This window comes from Lates calcarifer, linkage group LG7_1 (genome assembly GCF_001640805.2).
Source record: "Lates calcarifer isolate ASB-BC8 linkage group LG7_1, TLL_Latcal_v3, whole genome shotgun sequence".
Lineage (NCBI taxonomy): Eukaryota > Metazoa > Chordata > Actinopteri > Centropomidae > Lates > Lates calcarifer.
In genome coordinates, this window is record NC_066839.1 from 5,429,068 (window position 1) to 5,456,595 (window position 27,528).

Genomic DNA, 27,528 nt, shown 5'->3' on the forward strand with positions numbered 1-27,528 from the left:
AGACGCCGCTGCAACCTGAACTTTTTAAGTCATCTGCCAGTCATATTCCCAGTTTTCCATATTCATGATGTTTTAAATCACCAGGAAGCCCAAGCATCTCTCTTTACCTCCTCATTAACATCAGGCGTCTTGTCAGATGCAGACAGCGTTATTCACCATCAATTAAGTGCAGAGGAATCCAAAGCCAGTCTACTGCTGACACATCTTGGTGCAAGATGCAAATGCATTTTCTAAAAAAAATTTGGCAATGCAAATTTGGAAATCTGTTAAAGAGCAGCAGAGCCCCGTTCTCCAAATTGTTGTTGTTGTCTGCAGCACAAAGCTTTCCATACATTGATCTTTCTCTTTGCAATAGTTTGAGTTCCTGCTGAATAAAACATAGCTCCATCAACATTACTTGGAAGTTGCTGTCCGCACATCAAATCAAGGCCTTCTATCAGCAGAGTGGAAACCATCAGAGAGAGAAGGCAATAAACTGCTCACAAAAACTCAGAGTCACAAAGAAGTATGTGTCGTACACTAATGATTCAACCTGATTTCTGGAAACACAGACATGTGAGTTTACATGTGAATGATCAGGTGTGACTATCTTTAAAAACCTGGTTAACTCAGCTGTTTCTGCCAGCTGTTTGATTTATGAGAATATATTTAAAGCCCTGAAAGCTTCCCCTCACAGTGGTGTCCTACATGAATTTGTGGGTTTTGTTTTTGTTTTTTTTTTCACTAGTTTGAAGTGGGTGAGGCTCAGCTGGAAAGTGATGTCACCAGTGAGGTTTAATATGATTCACATATATTCACATAAATAAAAACGGTCTTATTTATGTCGAATGTCACGCACCTATAACATTGTGTCTGGTGGAATTTGAAACTGGGCACTGTGGCACTCAATCTCAATCACATCTCCTTCACCTACTGTGGCTTGAACTGCACCTCAAACTTTGCTTTGATAAAAAAAAAAGTCTACAAAAAGGAATAAATGTAAATTTAAATGTTTCTAAATTGTTAGATTTGTCTGACAAACAGCACAAAACCCCACAAATACTCACTTTACTGTCATAAAACATTAAGAACACCAGGAAATACTCACATTTTAGAAGCTGGATCCAGTGAAATTCTGGTATTTTCTGCTTTAAAATTTGATTAATCAATTATTAAACGACTTGTCACTCCACAGAAGATCACCAGATGCAGTAATTTAGAAACTGTATGGGGCTAAATTATTAATTTAAATATTGAAATCACATTATGGCCAAGTGTAAATATTCTAATTACAGCAGCTGTAATTTTTTAATGAAGGTAAAATGTGTGACAACATTACAAATGAAGGATTGTGGCGCTTCAGAGATGACCTCATCAGTGTCAGTGTGGTTCTCATCACATCATTTAATTTCCACTGTTTGTAAGAAAAAACATATAACAGCGTATATAAACATTAGCACTGTAGCTCGTCTGACTGCTTAAACTTTGCTATGTTACATTCGACTCCATGACAATGCTGCGTCAGTGTCCACAAAATCAAAGGCAAAGTTCCTCTGCAGCATTTCTGCTATAATTTAACAGCCTCTAAGCAAAGTTTAATTTACACAAGCTTCTTCACACACACACTCACATACTGTTTCTGACTCCTCTCTGATCAAGGCAAAGTGGTGCTAGTATGTACACTCTGTTGTCTGGATGTTAGTGTGTGTAGCCGTCATGATGAATCTGAAGATCAGGTTATGGTTGGTGCTTTAAGTGCTTTACTGGGGGTAGGCCTCGATCACCATGGCATGACCCTGGAAAACAACATTAACAGAAAGTAAAGATTATCTGGATTGTTCCAGAAACGTAAAATATATTAGGATTGTGATGTTTGAATATGAAGAAATGTTTCTGAAGGTGTCACTCATTGGTTTACCTGTCCTCCAGCAGCACAAGCCGCCACCAGGCCGTACTGTCCTCCCTCCTTCTGCAGCCGGTGTGCCACCGTGGTCACCAGCCTGCAGCCGGTGGCGCCGAACGGATGACCCAGAGACAGAGAGCCCCCCCACAGGTTGAACTTCTCCATAGGAGGAGTCCCCACCTATACACAGCAGACATTTGGTAAGGACTGATATTTACACCAGTGAAATCTGAGAAAAAGAAAGGGGCACGATCAAAGCAACAAACAGCTAGCAACACAATGTGACTTGTTTGGGCAACAGCAGCAAGTCACATTGTGAAGGGCAGAAAGAAGGGCATGGTCCTGCACTGCACTGACATGATTTCCCTGATGTAAAATTATTGTGTGTGATTTGCTTTGAAATTATTTAGTCAGTATTCAGGTGCTGTTCTTTCTTTAAATTCTTTAATTCTTTAAAATTATTATGTATGTAAAAATAAGTAAAAACATTTCTAATATGAGAAAGAAAACATCAATTTGCTACCACCAGATACAAATATTATTACACCAATGTAAAATTTTAACTGTATGAGTATCTTGGACAAAATTAACTGTGTCCACTATGTTCATCTGCAGCAGTAGGTTCCAAGCATCCACAGATGTACTGTATGAATCTACTGTGAGAAAACGCTGCTGCAGCTGACCAGCAGCTATCTTTACCTTTGATTTCCTTCCCATGTACGTCTGCGGCAAACCAATCTGAGTCCATAGCCTTCAGATTTGCCATTATCTGGCCCTGGAAAACACACAGAAGTATAGTTACCATAGATACCAGACTGAAAACACATTGATTTCTACTGATTTTAAAGTGCATGATATGAAGTAGACCAGTCAAATCGTACTCCAACATTGATGTTCATGAATAACACAAGACACAATTGGATTAAAGCAGACACAGAAATTGAGATTCTGGTCCAGTTACATAAAAAATATACATCTAAAATCTAAAATATCTCGGAGATTGACAGGATATTAATAGATCGATACACATTCTCCCACCTCTACACAACCTCACAGGGTTTTTTCTGATAACTTACTGCAAATGCCTCATGGAACTCAAAAACGTCAATGTCACTCATGGACAAGCCGGCCCGTTCCAGGACTTTGGGTGTACCGTACGTGGGCCTGAAAGGGTCAAACAGGGCAAAGTATGAAATTAAAAATAAATAAATAAATAAATAGAATAACATTTTTTCATTCCTAATGATCATTCACAAGTCACAATTATTGATCTTCAAAGGAGTAATGAACAAATGTTTGCTAGATTTTTTAGCCAGATTAAATCTAAGATTACTATATGAACTTTAAAATAAGAAAAAACACCATCATCTGACTTTTCTACCTGAGAATCATTGAAAGTAGGGATAAAATACTGAGGCTCACCCCAAAAGCAGCTGATCTTTGGGGTCCTGAGACACGTAGACAAAGTCTCTGCCAGGATGAAAACATTACATGATTAGCACATCATCTGAAATAACATCACTGGGGAAAATGAGGCTGTTCTACCAAACAAGAGAAGGTTGCAGATACCTGAGGTAGGCTTTAGGCTTGTAACCCATCGCCAGAGCTTTCTCTTCAGACATAATAAGCACAGCAGAGGCACCGTCAGTCTGAGGACACACATAAAACAAACAAGTAGTTAACTTATAGTCAAAGCAGTTTATGAGCAGTGACAGTGTCTCCACTTGTGAGCAGCAGTGGAGCCAAAATGTCACCAGTAAATGTAACTATGAAGCCCAAAAGAGTGCTTATGATAACTGTAAAAACAACGTTTAAGTTGATGTCTGAACTGAAAAGACTCAGCCAAATTTTAAACGCTATTTTGCTTCAGGTAAATCGCTTCTTTGTTTTTGCAGCCTGAAGTGCAGTGTTTGTTTTACATGCTGATGTCTTGAAGCAGGAAGGACGAATTAAGAACACTGTGGATATAGATGTGTGTATGTATGTGTGTGTGTTTACCAGGAAAGAGGAGTTGGCAGCGGTGACTGTGCCGTGAGGTTTGATGAAGGCAGGCTTTAGTTTGGCCATTTGCTCCATGGAGGATGGACGGATGCCGTTGTCCTTGGAAACAATGTCACGATCTGGAAAGGACAAAAATATATACAATCTGAGTCTAAACAATTTTATATTTTATGACCCTTTAATTTGTAATGTCATGTATTTCAGTTTAAAGGATGAAGCGGTGTTTACTTGGCACTTTGAAGGAGATGACATCCTGCAACAGACCATTATCCTGGGCCTTTTTGGCGAGAGTGTGTGACCGCAGAGCGAACTCATCCTGCTCCACTCTGGAGACTCCAAACGCAGCAGCCAGACGATCAGCGCTGTGGCCCATCGTTTCAGCTGTGGAGAACTCCGCCACAGCAGGAAGCTACACATGCAGTGTAAAGGTTACAGAAGGTAACACTTTGGAATCAATTTCAACAAACTGAAAGCAGTGCAGCTACTGGAGATTTTAAGTGCACACATACCTCCGGGGAGAGGTGTGCCAGCCGGATGCTGCCAATCAGACTGAGCCTCTGGCCGAGGGTCTTTGCTCTGTTGAGGGACAGCATGGTCTTCCTCATTTTGCGGCTGTGACGGATGGGGACGTCCGACATGAACTCCACCCCACCTGCCACAACAGCGTCACACTGGCCTGCAGCAATCAGACCAACAGCTGGAGAGAAGGAGGGAGGAGAAAATGACAAACAAAGGTCAAACAAAGGAGGAGACAACCAAGAAAACTAAATCAGACATTTGAAAAAAGGGTAAACTACATCCTTGTTCTTACTTCTTTAGTGCTTTCATTGTCAGTATTAACTTTATCGCTTGTCACAGCAGCAGTATGCAACAAATGGAGGAGGCCTGAAGTAGAGATTTCTCTCCCTTACCTGAGGTCATTGCCTGGTTGGAGGAGATGCAAGCCATGGTGACAGTGTGAGCTGGGATCTTGTCAGAGAAGCCTGCACCCAGCGCCGCCTGAAATCACAGTAAGATGAGATGTCTTATCATGCAGTGCTAATGGATCGATTCAAACATGCGCAAGGTAGGTGAAGCTCCAGATACTGCAGCCATTCGGAGGTGTAAGACCATGTGTGTGTGTGTGTGTACCTCTCTTGCTACATTGCTGGTTTTGACCTCCTGGATGACTGTTCCATAGATGATGTAGTCTACAGCATCTTTGGGGATACCTGTCTTGTGCAGCAGACCCCTAAACAAACCCAAATTGACAATATTAATCGCACAAATTCATTGAATCAACTTCACTCTACATAGGCAGACTACTGTTATAAAGCAGGTAACACACACACACACACAAAACACAAAATGAGGACACACTTACTGCAGAGCTGCTCTGGCCAGGTCATGAGGCATCAGGTCAGCATATCTGTAAAACACAAACCAGACAGGTTTTACCTTCAAGCCACTGAGATTATCTCTCTGCAAAACAGTCATTTGACCACATGTTTTCCTTGATTATTCAATATTTAAATGGAAAAAATACTCCTTTTATTTTTCTAATCATCTTCAGGTCAAACAACCTTTTGTGTTCTTATCAAAGCATCATAAACTTATGATGGCTAGAGGCTCCAGTCAGTAAACTTAGTCATAATAAAAGGTACGTGGTGACGTACGTGGTTCCAGACAACAGGAAAGGGGTTCGAACTCCCTCCACCAGCACTATGTTCTTCACACCAGGCCGAGCCAGCGTCTTCTTGCTCTTTGTCTGAACTGAAAGAAAAAGAAAACAGTATAACAATAACAGACTCTGACAGCTGTGAGCTAACCTGAGGAATCAATTTTCAATTATTTTGATTCCACCTAGGGAAAATAGTTTTGCACAGCTTCTGTCCAGATGAATAAATAAACAGAACCTTAGATGTTCAGCTCACATTTTAATCAGTGTAATCCCCACGAGACTACAATCTGGATTTTTATGTGAAGATAAATGATATCACTTAGAGTAATGACTTACCCTGTGCCTGAAGCTGGGTTGTTGTACTGAGAGAGCGCACCCCTGAGACACAGAGAGACCACGATTGACACAGTCATCTCAAAATGATTAACAATAGACACTCTCAGATAACATAAACAGCTAAAGGTGTTGGTGCAGTCTGAATCTACCCTAATGTCTGTATTTTAGACTGGATCACCAATTAGTGTGACAAATGAAAAGGTTAAACAAACAAAAAGATCATATTTTCTAAGCCGTAATACTGAGAAAGAAAGACAAATAGCTGTTGGCACATCTTTCACTTTTGACTCTATTCTCTTGTTTATTTTCCTGTTGCATTAACATATTTTGGAATCTGTTAAACTGTACAAATAAGGATGCACACAACTCACCCAACCGCACTGCCCAGGAGGGGCTGACAGAGCAGCTCCGCATCGAGTTCAGCAACATGGAAGCCATTATATTCTGCACAGAAAGGAACTGTAATTGTTACTGTGAAGCTCTCGTGAAAAAGTTCACGGCTCATGGTTCATTGTTGTATTAACCTGCACTAGTTTTATCTGGGTGTACCTAATAAACTGGCAACTGAGTGTACATGCCCTCACATCCCACAGCACAGTGACCAGTTTTCCTGGTCCTTGATATTCCATAGCGTTTTCAGATGATGTGTAGTGGAGAGTAACAGGTACAGCATGTGTTACTATTATTATGATGTGCTAGTGCAGCCTGGAAAGTCAGAAGGGTGATAGTGAATCCTCTCACCTTCTGTAGGCAAAAGGTCATCTGTGATTAGCATCTGTGACCTGAATGTCTGAATGGCAGTGGACGTAATAAACCGTCTCTTCCGAGGGTTGCTTAACTATTTATAATTAACTGACACCGACATATGACGACATGGGTTGATGTGACAATATAACATGACAGATAATTTCATTTGCAGTGAAGAGTGGAAAATTAGCAAACATCAATGGGTTTTGAATTAAATGTAGACTTAAACGTATAGAAAAAGTCTCCCGGTTATGTGTACATATGCACTCCATATTATTCTGTGTTTATTATGTGGCATAATATGACATATCATTGTCGGTCACCCAGCCCAACCCCCCCAACCCCGGCTGTGACCCTTCACCTAGATTCCTACCCTGCAGAATAACAGGGACAGAAATGCACAGTCACCGGTCTCAAACTGAGTCAAACCTATCTACACATCAACTAAGTGTTCGGCCCCTTAAAATAACATTTATATCGATTCAAAAAAAATTACTGAACAACCTTAACAGCAAAACAATGCAGCTGGAAGCTACACGTAAGCTAGTAAAGCTAGCTACTTGTTAGCTAAAGTTTCCATTCAGTTGTGATCTGTTTCTCAATATTTGGGAAAAATAAATATATATGCAGAAATCTTTCCATTTCTTTTCCTTTTCTAGTTTTAGTATCAATAGTGACAGCTATTAAGTTGAAGCTTACCTGAGCTTGTGTTATGTCTTTGCCGACACTACCTCCCTGTCAGACGATCGGCTACACTCTGCAGCGCTACCGGACTACAAACCCCGCTAACCGCTTTCAAGGACCCACACCAATGTGTGGCTGACCGAAATGATGCCTGATGGACCAATGACTAGTTTACAGAATATGCTAGTTACACACCTGCTATTGCTAAGAGCAGATGTAATTATAGTGGATAAAACCGATATCATAAAAATATGTTTTTTCATTTTTTTCTGTGACGCTGTTTCGGTCCATATCCCTGTTTGACGTTGGAGTAACGGCGGTTACCACGGCTACAGCGCCCGCGAAACAGTCCAACGAGTTGCCGTAGTTGTGGAAGGCGAATATGACTGAATGAAACTCCTGAGCTCCCAGTGGTGTAGATGTCAGGTGTTTGTGCGGCCGGAGTTTTATCGAATACCTGTCGCACTGAGGCGTCAAGCAAGTATTGGCAGCTGGAAGCTAGGTTAACTCATATGCTAGCAGGCCCCTTTAGCTGAGACGTTACCCCAGAGTCAGTGGGACATGACCCTGCGCTTCGGACAGCATCTCATCAAGGCCTCGGCTGTGTTCCTGCAGACCGAGCTGTCATTTGCTCTGGTCAACAGGAAGCCCGTGGTGCCGGGACATGTGTTGGTGTGCCCTCTCAGACCGGTGGAGCGTTTTCGGGACCTCCAACCGGACGAGGTGGCAGATTTATTCAGCACCACCCAGAAAGTCGCCAACCTGGTAGAGAGACACTTCAACGCCACCTCGCTCACCATCGCCATCCAGGACGGTCCTGAAGCCGGACAGACCGTGAAGCACGTCCACGTCCACGTGCTGCCCAGGAAGAAGGGGGATTTCGAGAGGAATGACAGCGTCTACGATGAACTGCAGAAGCACGACCGAGAAGATGAGGACAGTCCCTCCATGTGGAGATCAGAGGAGGAGATGGCAACAGAGGCTTCGGATCTGAGGAGACAGCTCCAGGATCCATAAATGGACAGTTTATGTCAGGGTCAGCAGTGACTGGAAGTTCATACACACACCTGACATTAATGTGAAACTGTATCTGCTCACATCTTCATTGTTTTGTATTTTGTATTCTTTTATTTTATTTCCAAAACAAAATGCAAATATATAAAAAAAGTTTTCTCCAATTTTTTTTCTTTGTGTGTTTACTCATGGTAAAAACTAGAGTTACTTTCTATTTTTTGCTGGTTTTGTTTCATTAAATGTTAATATTTGGTGCTGCTTTTCTATGTTTCACTGTAAATGGAACACCTTTGAATTTATGACTGCTGATTGAACAAAAAAAACAATCTGAAGACAGACAAGAAGCTGTGATGAGCATTTTCAGCAATTTCCTGACATTCAATAGGCTAAACAATCCATCTTTTAATTAAAGATAATTGTGTAAAGCTTTAGGGTGGAGCGTCACACCACATTTGAAGAACAGGGTCCTGTATTTCTAACATTCCTTCTTATTCCTTGCATTTGTTGGTTTTTTGTTGGGGTTTGGCTGCTCTTTTCATTCAGTCACAGTTCAGCTGGTCTGTGGGGCCCTCCCAGTTCTAACAGTTCACAACATGCCCAGTGTCTTGAGCAAGGACGCTGTTTTAAGTGTATTTGTACTATTTATGTCAACATTCTCCAGGGATGGTGTTCAACTTGCAGAAATTAACATAATACAATATTGGTGGCCCTCTATCTGACTCCCTCTTTTTTTTTTTTTTTTTTACTGTTCTCTCCATCAAGCCCCAAAACACGTCAGCTGCGAGCTCAAGGATGATGTGGCAGTTACACGACTCAATGATACAACAGCTAAGGTGTGTGGGTGTATCAATGTGGTTGTGTGTTTATGGAGGAAGAGTGTGAGGCAGTACATACATGTCAGAGAGAGAGAGATTATGTTTGTGACAGTCTTGACTGCCTGTCTCTGTCTCAGTCTCTCACTGACAGATGTGACATGATTAGTGGGTTTGTGTTAGTGTGTGTTTGTGTACATGCAGGTGAGGCAGGCTGAGCTGACGGGGGTGATGAGTCTTCATCATTTCACACGTCAGTCTCCTAACTGCAAATGAATCTGGTCTTGTCGAGAGAGTCACACAGCTCTCTTCATTCAAAAGGCAATAATCAATTTGATTAAATTATGTCCACACTAAAATATAAATAAAATATGTCTCCTTGCTGTAATGTATGGAACTGAATGGCTTTCTTTCCTCTCAGTATGATCCAGTCCTGTAAGAACGGTGAGGTCAGAAGATGTTGGAGACTCCTGCTTGGGTTCAGGCCTCGAGGTACAACGGTCCTGATTTTGTGTCTTCTCTCCTGCCAGAACTCAATCTAAAAAAAAACAAAAAAAAAAACACAATCTTGGGGGCACCAGAGGTCGTACAGGGACTGCTGCCTGGAGCAGGCACCACTCAGAGACTGCCAAAAATGGTGCACACACACACACTCATATTAATCAGTCATTCAGTTAATGGCTTGAAAGCACTGCCACAGTCTTGTGCTAGTGGCTACTGAGTTACACTGGAGTATATTAAGGTCAAGAGCCTCACTTGGGGGGATATCAACTCACAGTATCTGCAACCCACTTGTTGCGCGAGCATGTGTGTGTGTGTGTGTCTTTTGTGTGTAGGTGGGTCTCGCTGGAGCGTTTGACATGATGCTGACAGGCAGGAACATCAGGGCTGATTAAGCCAAGAGGAAGAAGAAGAAGATGGGTCTAGTGCACCAGCTTGTGGACCCTCTGGGTATGTTCTGTGGCATTTCTTCTTTGCTGTACTTCATAAGAAAGATAGCGCTGTTCTCCTTCTATAATCTGCTGTGATTTACTCCTCTAGGTGACGGAGGTACTCTGTTCAGAAGCCAGTAACTGATCTTTGTAACTGTAACAGATGGAAACTGGTACATTTTCATATCTTTGTCTTTCCTCTCTCTGGTGTGAAGCATGCAGAGGAGAGGGCAGTTGAACACAGTGAGGAGGCTGCAGTGGGTGTGACCAAGGGAATAATCAACAAGAAGGTTCCCTTCACAAAGGAGAGGAGCTTCATGCAGAGTGAACGCCCTGAAAAGGTAAATACCATGAAACATAACGCAGGACATGAATGTCAGTAAATTCTGTAAAAGTTTAGGTTGGTACATAAAACTCCCAGCCTCCAGTGCTTGGGTATCGGTGAGTGATGAATTGGTATTGATACAGCAGCACATGGAGTAGAGGTAATATCTGGATATGGCCTTCACATTGTGGCCCATGCAGTTGAATCCACCCCCCGTGGACTTAGTGATAAGACTGTTGGAGTGGAAAGGATGCTGTATTGTGTATTATCTCTTCAAACTTCTTTTTAAGCCTGACAGCCTAGTAAACTGTCCTGTTGCTGCACTTTCCTTGTAGTCTAGTCCTGCCTTTTTCTTCACGTCGAGCAACAGAAAAGTGATGTTTAAAGCTGTCTCGAGACTTCTCAGTTGACACTGCACTTCCTTGGGTCCTTAGCAAAACTCCTGCACAGTTTTAAGTAAATCATATGAGCAGCTTTCAATTCTGATCTTTGTTCTTCATGTCTGTTTACATCGTAAGCTCTTATGTTGTTTCTTTATGTCTATATGAAGGCCAGTTAACCTCTGGGAGATGGGAGTTCATTATTAATGGGCCTGGCTGTCTTCTGTAGTATGTCCTTCATGTAAACTGACAGTGTTGTGGCTACACTGTCCATGTCTCTGAAAACTGACTACTATCTGCGATGCTGTTTTGTTATATCATTTTCTGTCAATGCAATAACAGTGATACTGTATCCGGCCTTATCTTTAATAACCTCCTGTTTGTGTGTTGTTCTGACTCCGGCTCCACCACAACCACCAGGGCAAACAAAAACAGGATAACTTGATTTTCAGAGGTCATTAAGTTTCTATTTATTTCATATTCTCATTTATTTCTTCACTGCTTTTCTTACAGTGGCTTCGCAGTTACATGATCACAGAGAGTACATAGATATTATGTGGGTGTAGTAGACCGAGGAGGAGGTAATATGTGTGTGTGTGTGTGTGTGTGTGTGTGTGTGTGTGTGTGTGTGTGTGTGTGTGTGTGTGTGTGTGTGTGTGTGGAGGGGAGGAGGATTTATAGAGTTTCAGAGACGTCACGAGAAACAGTTTTGAGAAAGTTGGCATCAGTGAGCAGCCTTTGGGAATTTTGAGTGTATGGAATTTAAAGAGGATTGTTTCAGACATTATGAGACAACAGCAGCTTGTGTGGCAACAAGAGAATCACAAGAACTAATGATAAACAAGTTTACTTTAACATTTACAACAACATGAATTGCATTTTCAAACTGCTAACTTAGATGAAATTATAATCAGTGAGGCTCCATTATTATCATCAGGACCTGTATGGAGGTTTAGTTTACACCCCTAATTAACCAGGACATACATGTTGAATTCAGGCCTCCATTTAATTTGAATACATCTTGCCATTTTGTTGCTCCTTAAATAGAGACTCAGGTTTAGTCTGTGTATTTCAGCTATGACAGATCAAATCTGTAGCGTAACTGACACACTTCCTCATTTTGTACATATTTCAGCTGTTTTGGAGAAGGTGAGAATTAAATATAGGGCTGCAGCTAATGACAATTTTCATTATAGAGTTATCAGCTAATTATTATTTCAAGTATTCAATTAATAATTTGGTCTATGAAATGTAAGAAAATAGTGAAAACACCTCATCAAAATTTCCTCAACTTACTTCAGAGAGTGAGCTTTAAAAGGCATGTTCCTATTAAATTATTCCTGTTTATTATTTTATAACTTTATAGCTACAACAGTTGTTTAATGTAACATTAGTAATCCTTCCACGGTTTATAATTGCATCCTCTTTTATGGGGCAGTGGATTTTTCCTGTTTGTTTATACTGGACCTATTTATTTTTAAGCAGTTCTTAAGCAGTTCAGTTTTTAAGCATATCTGTGGAAGTGATCTGAGGTACATTTTGACAAAACTCTATTTCTGAGGCAGAAACATTACAACATGGCAACACACGCATGTATCTGACTGCAGACAGAGGGACATCTCACGGTGCCCTTAAAGGAGGTTAATAAAAATGTCACCATTCTAAAGCATAAAATGGTGTCGATACAGAGCAATGAATCACCGATCAGTAACAGAAACTCAATAATTAACTGGGTGCTAAGATTTCAGACTTTTTGCATTTTTCTTTTTTATTTAGGTTTGAACAACTAGCTCTTCTTTTATCGCCTTAGAAACTCACTTTGTTATTTTTGCCGGTTATATGCCGCTAAAGCTCAATGAGACGGATGAAGAAGGCTGTGACTCGTGTAGGGGACAGGTTCAGTGTTATATCTGCGTTGTTACATCTCCTACTGGTCAACAATAGAGGCTGCGAATCCCTTAATGCCCCTTATATTGGAAAAAAACTCACTTCAAACCCTTGCTGTGGTGTAATTTATGCAAAGTGTAAACTGTAGGAATTCTGTTCACTTGTCATAGTATTTTTTTTTAGGTAAAACAAAGGCATGTTTTCCCCTCATCAGATTTTATGTGGGACCACAGCATGAAGACCGCACAAATGTATGTAGTGCTTGAACTTTTCTGCTGTTTCATATCATGACGATGTATCATGGTTGACTATCTGCCCCAAATACAAACTGAAACGGGGCTCTTTCATCATGTAGCTCTCTGTTGTAGCCATTTGTTAGTAAACTAGTCCCAGTCTGTGATTCAGACAGGAAGTATGCAGTCAAGTCTGTCAGAGACTCTTCGCAATGAGAGCCAATCAAGTGTCAGTTCTACAGTTTGACCACAGGGTGGCGTGGTTTCCTTCAGCAAAGTCTCAGCTTCAGTCAATGGGGTTCAGCAGCCAGTTGGTCACAGTGGAAGGCACATTCAGGAAGGCTCAGTAGCCAACAGGCACATTATCAGGACAGAGTGTGTGTGTGTGTGTGTGTGTTAGATTTTGGGCCTCCAGCCCTGTATGAACTGTGTGATCTTGGTGACATGGAGTCGGCTCAGGTGGAAGTCATGTGACAGGATGTCCTCGGTCAGCTGCACCAGGAGGCTGCCGTCGATTCGCTCCCTCTGGAACACGGCCACTGCTGCCTCTGATAGGCCGATGAACCGCAGGCACGCCGACACTTCCTCCAATGACAGAGCGGACAGGTCAGCGGGAGGCCGCCAGGTGGGGTCGGGGGGTGGGGACAAGCCCTCAGTGACCCCCGTGGATGTCCCGCCACCACCCTCTGCACCTCTGGAGGAATCTGTGACAGGATTGGCGGCTGGCTCAGGCGAGGGGCAAGGGGACTGGCGGTTGAAGGGGTTCAACGCCCCGAAGGGAGCGAATCGACTCTGCGGAGGTGGCGGCCTGAGTCGGGGTCCGGAGGGCGTGAAGGAATCCACCCACGGCTCTGCCCAGGTGGCCTGTGCTGGCTGAGGATTAGCTGTGTTGTCTGTGGGGATGGCGGGGACTGGCTCAGGACTGGTGGGGTTAGGGGCAGGGCAGTCTGCCCAGGAGCACGGGTAACAGTAGAGAGAAGCATCTGGAGAGGGTGAGCAGCTGCGACAGAGCAGGAGAAAATGATATTAGTTTCCACAATAAGTCAGCAATGACTTAACCCCAATAAATCCCATGTGAAAAACTATAATCATACATGTATATTTGGGGTATTGTTTATAGTTATTTTCCCCATATCAACAAGCTTTTCCTAAGGATTTGCAGGTTAAAACTGGTTAACATAGTTTATTTTCAACAATAATTATTTCAACAGTGTTTAAATTTTACTGTCAAACAGGTTGTGACTTCACGTTGAAGCACAGTCATTAAAATGCAGATGATACAATCATATGTCAACCAGACATCGACTGTAGACAGTGTCTGTTTTTCAGCCGAATTTAGCACAGCTGATAAAACAATCTTACCACAAGATCCATCAAGTACTTAAACAGCTCTGGAACTTTCGATCATATCACATGATCATCAGCAGATGGAGTCGCCCCCCTGGTGTTTTCATGGAACTGTAAATGTGTAAAATTTCCTTTCTGGACTTTCTCGTTCATGTTGGATTAAAAGTGGAGGTTTTTAAGTACTAAAGCACTCAGACAAAAATGGAAATGAAATAATTTTCCATTACAACTGGGCATACTCATCTGCTGATGAAGATCATGTCATATGATTAAAAGCTCCAGAATAGAGCTAAGGAATGGTGCTTTTGGTGAGAATGTTGTTTCAGTTTTTGTTTCTCAGATCGTGGATGATTTTTGAACCTCTGTGTGACTGGTTGTGAGTGTTTGGTAACGACAGAGCGTTCATACTGTACCTGTCCTGAAGTCCAGAGGAGTAGAAGGAGAGGTTGGGTCTCGGGGAGGTGGAGGTTTTGGGGAAGCGAGGTGGGACGGGCGGGCTGGGGGCTGGACTGGAGATGGAGCCCCCTTTAGAGCAGCGAGGGGGGACCGGAGGGGCGATCAAGTAGCGACACTCCTCTCTCACCTACACACAAACACACACACAGAATGAGAGCTACAACAACACCAGAGAATGTAACAGAACTTGACCTCTCAGGAGGCTTTAGTGTGTGTGTGTGGTCTGCTGGCTTGTCTCAATGTTCTGTTTGGTAAATGTCAAACTTAGTGACCTTTACACCTCAAACAAACTCCCTCACACAAAACAGCAGGCTCCGCACACACATCCACACACACATTCACGACTCAGAGAGCGTCTTGGCAGCCTAAATATCAGGGAATGAGGAACGCTGTGTGTGACAGGGTATAATCCAGCTGCATAGCACACATCAGCACCCACACACCCTCTCTGTGCTGCTGTTAGCTGCCATCACTTTAAAAGAAAAAAGTTAATTAAACAAAACAAGCGTGATAATGCCCCCTTTACAGAAACAGACACCATATACACTCACATATGAACACTAATGTTAGGGAACAACAGCAGCAACAAAATCAACCTTGTTTTCAGCGGGACACACCATTCTCCAGTTTAAAAACCATTTGTTTTTTTAGATGATTTCATATATACAAGTACTGGTCATTTCACAGAGGAAATAAGAGCGCCTTCAGTTGAACATGAAAAGCTTTAGCAGTGCACATACAATCCTTAACTTAAAGTTAAAAACTGGATAAATCAGATTCCAAAAATTACAAGTAACAACAACAATCATGCAAAGAAATTTAGCTACAGTTCATATGTTACATGTTCAACTTGAGCACTATAAAAATTATATTCCACAACTCTCCCAATTATGTTAAATTAATTTGATTAGTCTCCTTTGATCATAAAATCATGTACCACAGTAACGACAGAACCACATGTTGATCATTTAAGTTTGTACTTTTGCAGTTTTAAATTCTTACAGTCTCTACAATACACTTTTCATCAATAAGCTCTGATGAATAAATCAGTGACTGAACCCTTGGGAAGCTGATCATAAAACCCAGAGAAAGGTGTTATAATAATTGCATTAATGCTTAAACATCTACTTGATCAATCATGAACCATTTTGAAAATCGATGTGTTGTTTTAAGTCATTTGTGAAGCAAAAAATATAAAGTATTCTCTCCTTATTTTCTAATTAGTGCTACTTTTCTCTGTTTTTTAAAACTGAGAAATAAAATGAAATTCAATATGCCTGGGTCTTGGAACAGTGACCTTGCAATATGGGAACATTTTTCACTTTTTTCCTGCTATTTAATCATTTATATGAAGAAAAAACAAAAGATTAATTTAAAAGTCATCTGCCTGTGGCCCTAAACTCCACTAGTTCCAGATAAACATGCAGAAAAAGTGGCACTGGCCCACAAAAAAATGCTGGATGTGCTGACACTAACATCAACAGTCAACATGACTGAGCAGGGAAAAAAAGTTGCCTACAGAAACTAAAACTTAATTTCACTCTAAGTCTAAAGACCAACCAGGTTATTGTAGTTCAGCATACAGCACCCTGTACCTGGGTCCTCGGTGATGACGTATGTGTCCATGTGCTGTGAGAGTGTATGACAGCTTTTCCAGGAAGGCAGTGTGTGTGTGTGTGTGTGTGTGTGTGTGTGTGTGGTCAGTAAGGTTTAAAAGCTGTAATGTATGAATAATTCAAGCCAGGCATCCTGACTTTTAACAGCCGGATGCTGCTGTGGACAGACGAGAGGAACAAGAGACAGAAGGACAAAAAGACAGACGGGAGCTCAACACTGAAACTCACAGCATCAGATTTTGGAGGTACAGGTGGCGGGGTAGACACTCTTGTCACCACGGTACCAAGAGAACCGTCCAATGAGGAAGACGAATGGAAGGAGATGAGGTTTGGCTCCTTCCCCAAGCCCTCTGCGTTCTGATTGGTCCAGAGTTCCTCGTAAGGGATTTCCTCACTGGTCCTCATTTCAGCCTCAGTCCACTCGGGAGTCACGTACTCCCTCTCCTCACCTGGTCCCTCCCCCAGTCTCTCTCCAAGAGAGTCCCTGCAGCGCTGTGTTAGGCTGTCCGAAACCCCACCCCCGTACCCGCACATTGAGAGGCGCTGCAGTGCCGGTGCCAACGAGTCCTGACCCGACACACACATGCGAGAGCGCCGCGGGCTCACACACTCCTCTGTCATACACTCCAGCTCCGGCCGGGTTTCCCTGACAGCACGAGAGTAGGCGTCTGGGTCAAAGGCATGGCGCAGCAGGAGACTCTCCAGCGCCGCCGTGTGAACGGAGGCCTCGGCCACATTAAACCTGGGCATGCAGCGCAGCAGCAGGAAGTGGGAGGGGGAGACTTCCTGTCTGCGGAGCACCATGCAGAGCACCACCGTCTTGCTGACGATGTTGAGCAGCTTGTAGCGGTGGCCCTCTCGGACCACGTGCCGGTCGTAGGGGTTTCGTGGCGGCCGGGAAGGTACGGACACGTTGACGGGGAGGCGAACCCTCTCGATTATGCTGCGTACTGTGTGCTCCCCTCCCAGCATGCCTTGTTCCAGGGGGGAGCGTGTGCAAAAGCGTCCACGGCAGCCAAAGGGCAGGCTGACGCTCTGATTGGTGCGATGGTTCATACAGACCAGGCAGGGAGTTTTACCTGAAGAAGCAGAGACAGAGAGGTGGAACGGGTCAAAAGAGTCTGAGGATATAGAACAAAGAATATGAAAATGTAAAGCTGTGTGTTCACAGGTTTGGGCGTGCGTACAGAGCTGTATTTATGCTACAGCTGATCACCTCCTAAAAAATATCAAGATCACCGCTCACCACGATCACAGCTCCATCACTGACCAAACACAAACATGGCAACTGGACGAATCTGATTCCCTTTTCCTTATTCTCATGTGCAACCACTGAACCAGGACTCTGTAAAGCATGGAGCTCAACTCGCTAAGGGCCTTACTTACTTCTAGGGGTCTTTCCCAAGCGTCTCAGGAGCGCGCTCAGCCCTGTCTTCTCCTTGGAGGGCGTGGCACAGAGAAGCTCCGCTTTCCCCATGAGTGACAGCTCATCTCCAGCCTGCAGAGTGAAGCTGTAGGGCTCACTGTCCTCGCTGAACTCCCCTGAAACCACCTGCAGCACAAACACGGATAAGTGGCTGTGATAAAGTTGTGTGCATTTTAAACAGTCTGAAGTTAAGACCAGGATACAACATTACCTGCCTACTAAAGGTTAAATACACAAATGTGCTAACCTTGACACTAAAGGTGATTGTCTCCATGACGAAGACCCGATCAGGGAAGACTCCAGCAACTTCCTCCACACTGGAGAAGTACTGGACTGGATCCCTGACGTCCCGGTCCTCATCCAACAACTTGAACTTGCCTACAGAGACAGATGGTGGAAACAGGGATGAGAAGGGTGGAGGAGAATGGAAGAGGAAGTAAGTTGAAGAGGGAAGTGATGGAAGAAGAATAAAGTGGAGAGAAGATAATGAAGAAAAGAGGGGAAGGAGGGAAGAAAGGAAGGAGGACAAGGAAAGAGACGAGAAGAGGAGAATAAAGGGGAGGAAAAGAATGAAAGAGAGGAAAAAGGAAAGGTAAAAAGTTGGTTTTGTTCTGTCTTTCTTTTTTCTTTTTGACCTCCTGCAGTCTCACTTGAATCTCACACTCACACTCACACTCACACACACACACACATCCGCAGCAGACACTGTTTGTACGAGAAGAATACAAAGACACCTCCGTGACCTATGACCTGGCACCAGCTCTCGGCCAATCAACAGCCGACGGGGTTGGCATGGCAACCAATAAAGGACCCCCATTCTCACGCAGAGCAGAGACACATCACCATGGAGACACTCACACATACACTCACTCACTCGCACACACACACACAACTCTCTCTCTCTCTTTCTGTCTTTCACTCGTTCTCTTCCTTGCTCATCCCCTCCTCCATCTTTCACACTTATGCACTCCAGTGTCACAGTCTAGTAACTGTGTCTGTGTGTTTTTTTTCGGGTTCGTACCACTTTTTGATGCTGTAAAGAACCACTTAACTAATGCACAACGTGCTCCAAGTCAGCTGTGCTGGCGCTCACGTTATTTTTTTGCATTGAACTACGATAACCCTCGAAGGATCCTCTACTTTCTCACAGAGTCAATGTGTTTGTGTGTGTGTGGTGTGTGTGGTGTGTGTCAGGGGGAGACATGAGAAAGTTTTTTTGTCTGGGAGGCAGCACAGAATACCAAAACCATCCACCATCCTCCTCGCCAGCACCTCCCTCCTTCTCTCTCTCCCCTCCCTTTCTCCTCCAACCCCCCACCCTCCAATTCAAACAGAACCCCCAGGATAAGGAGCTTCCACCCACTGAACAATACCAGCAAGTGCTACTTTTCAACACATCCCCCTTCCCTTAAAAAAAGTGACAGGCTGAGGAGGGAGTTTGAAATTAAACAGGGTTTACCGCTATACACCAAACAAAACTGCAGCTCCATCCTCGTATGAAGAAGAGGATTATTTGACTAGAAGCCAGATGTTACTGGGATGTGACACCATATTTTTAAAAAAGCTACTATTACTGTGAGAAATTGCTCCTAGGAATAAAAACAGAATCACTCTGAGGCTTTTAGGGTTTGGCCACCACTTCCACATTACAAGAGTGGCTGTGGCGCCACTTGCTTCCCTGAAACCCTATTCATGACAAGGGATCATTCAGCTTTTCTGTCCTCTGCGCTTCAGTCATCCTTGCCTCTCACTGATGGACAGAGAAGAGGTGGGGGTGGGGGGTACAGACAGACGCAGCGAGAAGGAGGAGGAGGAGGGAGCATCCTGTTGTCCATCCCCAGGGGGAAACCTATATTGCTCTCCTCCTAAGCTTATTTAGACTTCCTGTATGAAGTCATCACACAGACATTAGCTCATCACTGCCGATAGCCCCTGATTCAACAACAACTCACCCGTTAGAGTTAAAGAGACATAAAGGTAGTCCTGAAAGTATGCATACATTTTAATTAGCTTTGCTTGCTGGCTTTTTCTTGACTACGGAAATGCATCATTAAAATGGTGCAAAACAAATAAGGTCATCGGGTTGATGTAATGCTACAGGGTCCAGGAACAGCAGCCCTCACAACCAGAAGACTCCTACAGCAAAGCCACTTTTCCACCAGTGGAACCATTTTGTTTCCGTATCCCCAGTTTCTTCCTTAAAATTATTGTTCAAGATGACTGCAATTTTCCCATCACCGCCTCCTTAAAGTTTCAGTTCTGGCTCATTTGGTAAGAACCACAGTAGCAACTGCTAACACTTAGAGTGTCATAGTAATATAATGTGTGCATGAGCTGACTCTTGTCTTTAGAATTTTGTCCAGTATGAGCATGCATAGTTTCCTGTGAACCTCTTGAGCATGAGCAGAATAAATGCCATCCATTTTTACATAATGTGTCAAGGAAAAAACTGTGGTCAAGAAACCTACAAACTGCTGCCTTCGTTCTTGAACTTGGTTCTTTCGAGCTGTTGAGGTGTGGTAGCAAGGAAAAAACTGTGCTCAAGAAGCCATTGCTAATATTGGCAATCCTGGAGGTCACATGCTTCCGATGTGAAATGTTAAAATGTCTAAAATGACAATGATCTCAACACACCCCCTCCCGCCCAAATGTTCCTTCATTCTTCCGAAAAGGAGCCTGAGAGGCGGCGGTGTAGTGTGAGGTAACCATCAGTGGAGGAAGCAATGGAGAGGGGGCATTAAGATCCAGTTACACAGCAAATAATGTGACTGGATGGAGAGTCTGAACAATGGGATTGTGGAGATGAGCTCCGGTGAGATCATTCTGACTAGACTCATTCAGCAGGAAGACGACAAGTGAATGGACAGGAGGAGTCAGGGAAGGTCACAGCTACAGTAGCTGAGCTGGTTTTATGAATGTGGACTGTAGTGAGTGTGTGTGTATGGGTGTACGGTACCTTTCTGTACGCTAGGGTTTAATATTAGGGTCTGATTGAATGTTACAATATTCTTTATCTAAATTTGACCATTTACATGCTGTAATCAACCATTTTATTCAAGTGTTAAGGCATGACTTCTTCACCCAAGTCACAGAAATCAGTTTCCTCCTTGGATCTCCTTACAGCTTTATAGGAATAGTTTATAGTTATTAGTTATTTCATGAACCTGCAATGCATATGTACTATTTCACTGTTAAAATCACAGTTTAAATCACACATTATGACTGAAATTATTATGTGAGACTCCTTCTTGAACTAGACAAACACAATAGAGAGGTCTATTGCATTGTGTGTTTTTTTACTTTTATCTTCAGTTCCTGTTCATCATCTGAGTTACATCAAGACTAGTTCTTATGGGAACAAACTATTGAACTTATTTTAGCTTTTTGACTTATCTTTACAGCACCCCTGTGGCTTAGAGGTTAACATGATGACCATTAGCCATGAGTTTGAGTTGTGCGAGGGCCAATTCTTTCTCCCTCATTTCCTGCCAACTCTCTGATATTGCTGCCTAATAAAGGCATAACATCCCTCCCAAAATTATTTATCTTTAAAATCCTACTGTTTGACAGAAGAGGTAATTTCATGATTCATCACATCTTTAACCAAACAACATGTCAGACAACTTTTCCAATATCAATATATCAGTCTAATGCTATACTGTGTCTCTTGTATGTGTTTGTTTCCCTGCCCCCAAAGAGACATGAATTCCCCACCAAATATAGAACAAGTGGAAAATGTTGACCTTGTGACAAAAATGTGTTTTTAATTTTTGTTATGTTATGTGTCTGTATATGTGTGTGTGCAGACTCACCCTGGTATTGCAGAGGGATGTCTATCTTGGGTCCAATGACGTAGTGTCCCTCCTCTAAGCTGTGGGCCGTCACTGTGGTCCACTGACGACAGGAGTGTAACAGCACCACATCCTCCTCTGACAGACCCTCCACACATTCACCTGGAACACACACACACACACACATATTCACACACAAATCAACACATAAAAATGGATTAGGGATTTTAAAAACAGTCTACTTGCCTCAGGTTTTAATTTCTAAGGTCACAGTAAGTGGCTCGGCAATGGAAAACACTAAAACACCTCCCCACACAAGCATTCAGGATTCAGTGTCAATAATTACCACCATCAGTGACGGTTCACCACCCCTAACCTACTCATCAGGACCCCGCTATTCAACTGGCAACCTGCTATTACACAGCCCCCATACATACCCACACAAACACACACACACAAACACACACACAGCTCTCCAGCTTTCACAAGAGCCATCATGTAGCACAACAGCATTGATTTCTGCTGATAGCGCAGTGGTACAATTCAATCACACACACACACACACACACACATTCACTCTTTTTGTTCTTGTTACTGAGGGATAGATGTTTCTCTCAAACCTTTTAGTCTAACAGTGGTGTTGATGGATGGCTGAATAGAAACACAGGACAGAAGACGAGGGACTGTGACTAGAAATACAACAGGTCCTCTGCTGACAGGATAATTATCATCAAAGGATGCTGCTTTTTGCTTCTGGCACATTGTCAGTTAAGGATTGACACTTAATTCATCTCCATGTGTCTCAGTTTGCTCTGGATGTTGAGCATATCAAAGTTATTTCCTGTATATTAAAGGTTAAGTTCATCCCAAATCACAAACAGACAGACAGTATCTTCCCTCTTATCCTCAGTGGTGTCAAACCACACAACAAAAATACATTTACATCCACTGCAGACACCCAGTCTGTTGTCTAAGATGGGGGTTAGCATTCAAGATCTGTTTGTATGTGAAGTATGTAAAAGTATGAAATCTTCTGTCTTGTATTATCTTGACTAATTTAGAGTTACAACCAAAGCTAATACCAGCTGAAGTGGGTGGAACTATTGTTTTCTGCATGACAAATATATTGTGCATTGTCTTTGCATAGCGTAATGTGCTTTGCAATCATTACATGGATTTGTCTGATTGACTGTTAGGGTTAATTTGCTAGCATGCAGTCTGGAGCAGTCACAGTGTATGAGGAAAGCCTCCGTCACACTGAATTAAACCCACACACATTGCACTGACAAACAGTGTCAATCCAGATAAAACACTGTTGTTGTTTGCTGTTGTTAATATGATGAAATGGAGGGGGAAAAAGCTTGCACCACATGCTGACATCATGCCCTGTTGTAAATAACTAACCACCATCTGGGTTGGCTGGGCTCTGCAAACAAGCAGGCATCTGTGGGCTAACTACAGTGCAGTTAATAAACACCTACGGGTGCCCTCTCCATACAATACACACACGCGCGCCGTCATCAGCAAGGTGCGTAATTTTCGGGGACCATGACATGACTCGGGCGCGCGCCTTAGTCCAACCAAGCAAAGTTGGAAGGTTTTTTCCTCCTCGTCGCTGCTCGTTAGTATTCACCACATTCACCGACAGATTACAGCATTTACATATGAAAAGAATTGAGCAGCACTTCAGCAGCACAACAGACACTTTGTGGCTTTCCGGGCCTCCCTGGACTGGAACAACTTTGGCCATGACACCCATCGCCCGTTCCCAAAGTAAAGACACCAAATTTGGTTCAGCAGAGAATCGTGTTGGCATGAAAACACAACACAAATAAATAGAAAACTGAAGACAAATGTTAAATAATGGCTCTCTTATCCAATTCAGTGGGTCAGTGTGGACTTCGAATGTCTATGTCCGAGAATAAACGCTGCAGCTGCATCAAGGTAGACAGATTTAATCTAAATAATAACGGAAATAAGGCCGTCTGGGTTTCAAAATAAGAGCATGGAGCTGGGACAGTAACTGCACACCTTGCCTCCCCGATAAAAAGTGAAGTGCTTGATAGTAATAGTAGTAGTGGCTTCTCTAATGTTTTGTCAAATTACATCAGTAGGTCCAAAATAATGCACATGATGAACAAAAACAGAAACAATTCAATACATAATACCTCTTAGGTTACATTCTGTAGAGTCTTTGTGTTTGACAACATGCCTCATTAATAGAAACCTTATTTGATAAATGTACACACTGTAAATCAATTTTAATTAAAAGCAAATGTGGGAGACATCTTTACTGGATCTCTCTGCCAAATATAAAGTAATACTACAATAGCAAAGGACTTCAGAGACTGAGATATCATAGATTCACATCTTTGATTTCTGATTAATCAATTAATCTGTCCAATTAATTATAATACAGATTAATGAATAGCCCATCTCTTAAGTGTCAGTTTGTCAGATATCACCAACCTCACATGTTAGTTACATGACAATACCGTGAACCCCTAAGGAACTCTGGGCGATAGAGTTCTTATTAATCAGTTACTAACATGATGATTTTGTAAATCTAGTCAAAGTTGATATCCTCTAGTTAGTGAGAGACTATCAAACATAAAGCACTGTTTACTTGCCCAGCTTTCTTATAACAGACGCAACCTCTTTTGTACACATTGTAAATGAATGTAAATTCCTTCTTCAAACTTTCAGAATATCCCAATTAAGGCAGCAGCTAATGATTATGTTATTTATCTATTATTCTGCAGATTATCTACACAATTAATTGATTAATCTTAGCCTATGAAATGTAAGAAAATAGTGAAAAATACCTGTTACTTTCTGAAAGTGAGGTCTTTAAATGCCTTGTTTTGTCCAATCAACAGAAAATATTTAGTTTGCATTGTTATAAAAGGAGAGCAAAGCAGCAAATCCTCACAAGTGATAAGCCAAAACTAAGAGCTAAAGAATTGGATGTCTGCTTGGAAATTCAATAATTACTTGAGCTCTATTTCTCATCAAAATATGTCTGCCTACATTGTTTTGCAAAGATTATGTTAAATTACCCTCTAAGATACTGTTAGCAGATTAGATTAATCCATATTTTTCATTTAAAAACGTAAATTTATCTCCAAAAGGGTTTTCTCTATTTAAAATTAAGGATTTATTGTGAAAGTTTTGACCGGAAGCAGCCCTGACACTATTAAAATGCTCCACAGATAGTTCAGTAAATTACTACACTTGTTCTTTAATTCCAGCGTCGTTACATCCACGAAAACCCACGGAAACCCACTTTACTCGATAAAAGTTAAAGTCTTTAACTTTTCCTGACTGAAAAATCCACATTTATCGTCATCCATGACCGTTACTGTCACGGTCATCTTTCCTCTGGAGCTGTGAAGCGGCGAAGTTAGCTAACAGTTGTCAAAAGAACACACAACAGCCCTGAAAGTTTTTAACGGTCGGTGCTGGCGGTCGAAGCCCCAGGTGAAGGCTGTCTCTTACCGTGGGCCAGACGGACCAGAGTGGGCAGACGGTACTTGCTGACCACCGCGTCCAACGGCAGCGCCAACGGGCTCCAAGTGATCTCCGACAGGCTCGCCGACAACTTCTCCATCCTCCCGGGTCATCACGGTACCGGAGATAATGGTGGTGATGATGATAGTGAAGATGATGATGATGGTGGTGGTGGAGGAGGAGGAGGTGGTGGTGTTGGTGGCGATGAAGTGGAGGAGGATGAAGGTGGTGGTGGTATAATGGCAAAGAGTTTCGCCATGTTTGAATGTAGGGAAGAGGAGCGCAGTCACAGTCGGTGCGCACGAGCGGTGGGAGGGAGCGCGAGCCCTCTCTTTTTCTCCCTATGTGTCATTCAGTGTTTATCCACCACCCCCAAAACGTACACGTGAACAAAATAGCAACACAAAACTTTAATTTTGCAGTTTTAATTATGACACTGTAGTTTAAATAGTACAATGTACACGTTTACAAGTTTATTGTTTGATAACCTTCCGTCTATCTTCACATTTTCCCCATTAATTATTACACCACTTTGTCCACACAGGTTAATCTCAGCAGGTGCGTAGGTGGGAAGCGATAGCTGGAGGGACTTTTCGAGCAGGATTTCTCAACCTTCCCTGACTTGCTGTGGCCAAAAAGAGATGGTATGTAAGCATAGATGGATTACAGAACAGGCCTACCTGAGCCTCTGTATGAAGTTTATATTTCCTCTTTTTGTAAGTCACAGAGCTCTGTTTACATGCAAAAGAGCCATAAAGAGACCCAAAATAACTTCAGAGAGATGCAAAATGTCTCAGAAGAGACAAAAAATGAAGACAAAGGGATGAAAAAAGACCATAAAGAGACATAAAACAACCGAACGGTGTTGCTAAATGACCAAAAGGCAAATCTAAGAGATGCCAAACAACTAAAAAGAGCCATAAAATAACAGAGATGAAACAAAGCTACCACTCTCTCAGATGTTACAGTCCCTAAAAGACCATTAACACCTACCTGCAGTTGTTAAAGGAGCCATTTTGCATGAGCACTTTTACTTAAAACAATCTGTGCACATTTTGCCCTTTTACTAAATCAAATTTTATGTAGAAACTCTAACCTATGGGGGATGCACTTTGTATATTTAGACATCCACAGCATGGTAACCTCGGAGTAACCATGACAGCTGCCCCCCCGACACTCAGACCAGACATTTATTTAATGATGTAGCAATATGCTGGAGCAAATTCATGCACGCCTACGCACCACACCAAGTATCTCATCCCTCCTACCAGAGGCAATCGATTCATCTGTCTCAGGAGAGTAACTCTACAAAACACTACCCCATCTGAGTCATATGATAGGAGACACCAGCTCTTGTTTTGGGTGAATATTTTGTTAAGTTTGAACTCAACTGAAACAAGACTTTCTTACAAATTCAGGATATTGAGAGGCTTGTCACACTAATTACAAACCTTTACTTGACTATCTTAACAAGAGAAGTAATACCACCTTTTATACATCAGTTGTGTAGGTGCATATGAACCTCATCAACAGCATCATATAGACAGTGGTGATGGGTTGCGGAAGTGGAATCAGTTTATCCACCTCCTCACCCAGCGCTAAACTTCTGGCCCCAGGCAGGACTGCAGGTCAACTCACTCTCAGTTCAATGAACCAAACTGTAAACAGAAACTGATTCATCTGCTATTGATTTTTTTTGCCAGCAAACCAGCTGTGATGCTGCGGCCCCTTATGTTATAACCCAGAGTGAGCCGTTCAGAAGAATTATATAACTGATGTTAAATCTACCATTGTACATTTCAACACTATTCAGAATATCTGTTGTAAAAGTAAGAGGGTTAAGTGAACCAAGCACACCAACACCCACTCAGTACTAAATATGGCAGTGCTGTGGTTTATTCTGTCCATTCAATTAGTTAAAATGTAAACCCAAACTGTGAGTCATTGGCTATTAAAGGCTCACTCATTCTCCATTTTCACTTTCACAACAGGATATGACAAACACTGACATATGACAAGCTACAGTTGTTCAAAGGATTGAACCAACCACAGCTTTAACAACTGATTGTAGAAGATTTATAGATTTTGAATATCACTTAACAAGACACAAAATTGAGATGCAGTAGTTGCTTTAACTTTTTTTGTGTTTTCTCATCAAAACTTATGCGTAAACTAAAGGAAATCCAGTGTTAGTGGAAGAGATTTATAAATACATCCAAGTATCAGTGCTTAAATATCCCAAATATGAACTAGTATTTGTTGGCAATATAAGGTGTTATGTAGTGCAAGTCTTCAATTGTACACTCATTAGTATCTTTGCAAAGGCAGCAGCAAAATATATACTTATCAGTCTCCTCACATTGTTGTTCAGATGATCTTCCCATACCCATTTTCTGATTTTAAAATGTATTTTGTTGCTTTTTTCTGTCTACAGTCACCACTGCATACAGTCAATCTCATTCCTATACAGCCATGGTAATACTAAATGA

At 42.4% G+C, this 27,528-nt stretch overlaps 3 protein-coding genes across 3 annotated transcripts; 1 reads left to right on the plus strand and 2 right to left on the minus strand.

Annotated features, from left to right (window-relative positions):
* Window positions 1-1,363: 1,363 nt before the first annotated feature.
* Window positions 1,364-7,446, minus strand: hadhb (hydroxyacyl-CoA dehydrogenase trifunctional multienzyme complex subunit beta). The gene is given in 17 exon segments (XM_051071770.1): window positions 1,364-1,775; window positions 1,898-2,062; window positions 2,582-2,608; window positions 2,610-2,657; window positions 2,959-3,046; window positions 3,305-3,352; window positions 3,452-3,531; window positions 3,881-4,002; window positions 4,112-4,292; window positions 4,393-4,580; window positions 4,795-4,882; window positions 5,015-5,114; window positions 5,247-5,291; window positions 5,539-5,635; window positions 5,880-5,921; window positions 6,251-6,323; window positions 7,326-7,446. Coding segments are annotated over 16 exon segments (1,422 nt in total). The 5' UTR covers window positions 6,318-6,323; window positions 7,326-7,446; the 3' UTR covers window positions 1,364-1,739.
* Window positions 7,447-7,590: 144 nt separating this feature from the next.
* Window positions 7,591-9,038, plus strand: fhit (fragile histidine triad diadenosine triphosphatase). Its single transcript, XM_018685131.2, has one exon. It carries the CDS (start codon window positions 7,872-7,874, stop codon window positions 8,325-8,327), a length of 456 nt encoding a protein of 151 aa, XP_018540647.1. The 5' UTR covers window positions 7,591-7,871; the 3' UTR covers window positions 8,328-9,038.
* A 3,477-nt stretch (window positions 9,039-12,515) lies between these two features.
* On the minus strand, window positions 12,516-27,399 carry gareml (GRB2 associated, regulator of MAPK1-like). Its single transcript, XM_018685127.2, has 7 exons — window positions 25,028-27,399; window positions 21,551-21,691; window positions 17,986-18,116; window positions 17,699-17,864; window positions 16,541-17,391; window positions 14,654-14,823; window positions 12,516-13,893 (listed from the first exon to the last, which is right to left on the minus strand). The coding sequence occupies exons 1-7, from the start codon at window positions 25,137-25,139 to the stop codon at window positions 13,290-13,292; spliced, it is 2,175 nt and encodes a 724-aa protein (XP_018540643.1). The 5' UTR covers window positions 25,140-27,399; the 3' UTR covers window positions 12,516-13,289.
* Between the last annotated feature and the right edge of the window lie 129 nt (window positions 27,400-27,528).

Bases quoted from the DNA above. Each gene is read 5' to 3' on its own strand.
- fhit (XM_018685131.2), top strand. From the start codon at position 7,872: ATGACCCTGCGCTTCGGACAGCATCTCATCAAGGCCTCGGCTGTGTTC.
- gareml (XM_018685127.2), bottom strand. From the start codon at position 25,139: ATGGAGAAGTTGTCGGCGAGCCTGTCGGAGATCACTTGGAGCCCGTTG. The intron at 18,117-21,550 runs GTGAGTCTGCAC...CTGTCTCTGTAG, and splicing joins CATCCCTCTGCAATACCAGG to GCAAGTTCAAGTTGTTGGAT. The intron at 13,894-14,653 runs GTACAGTATGAA...GCTCTGTCGCAG, and splicing joins TCCTCTGGACTTCAGGACAG to CTGCTCACCCTCTCCAGATG.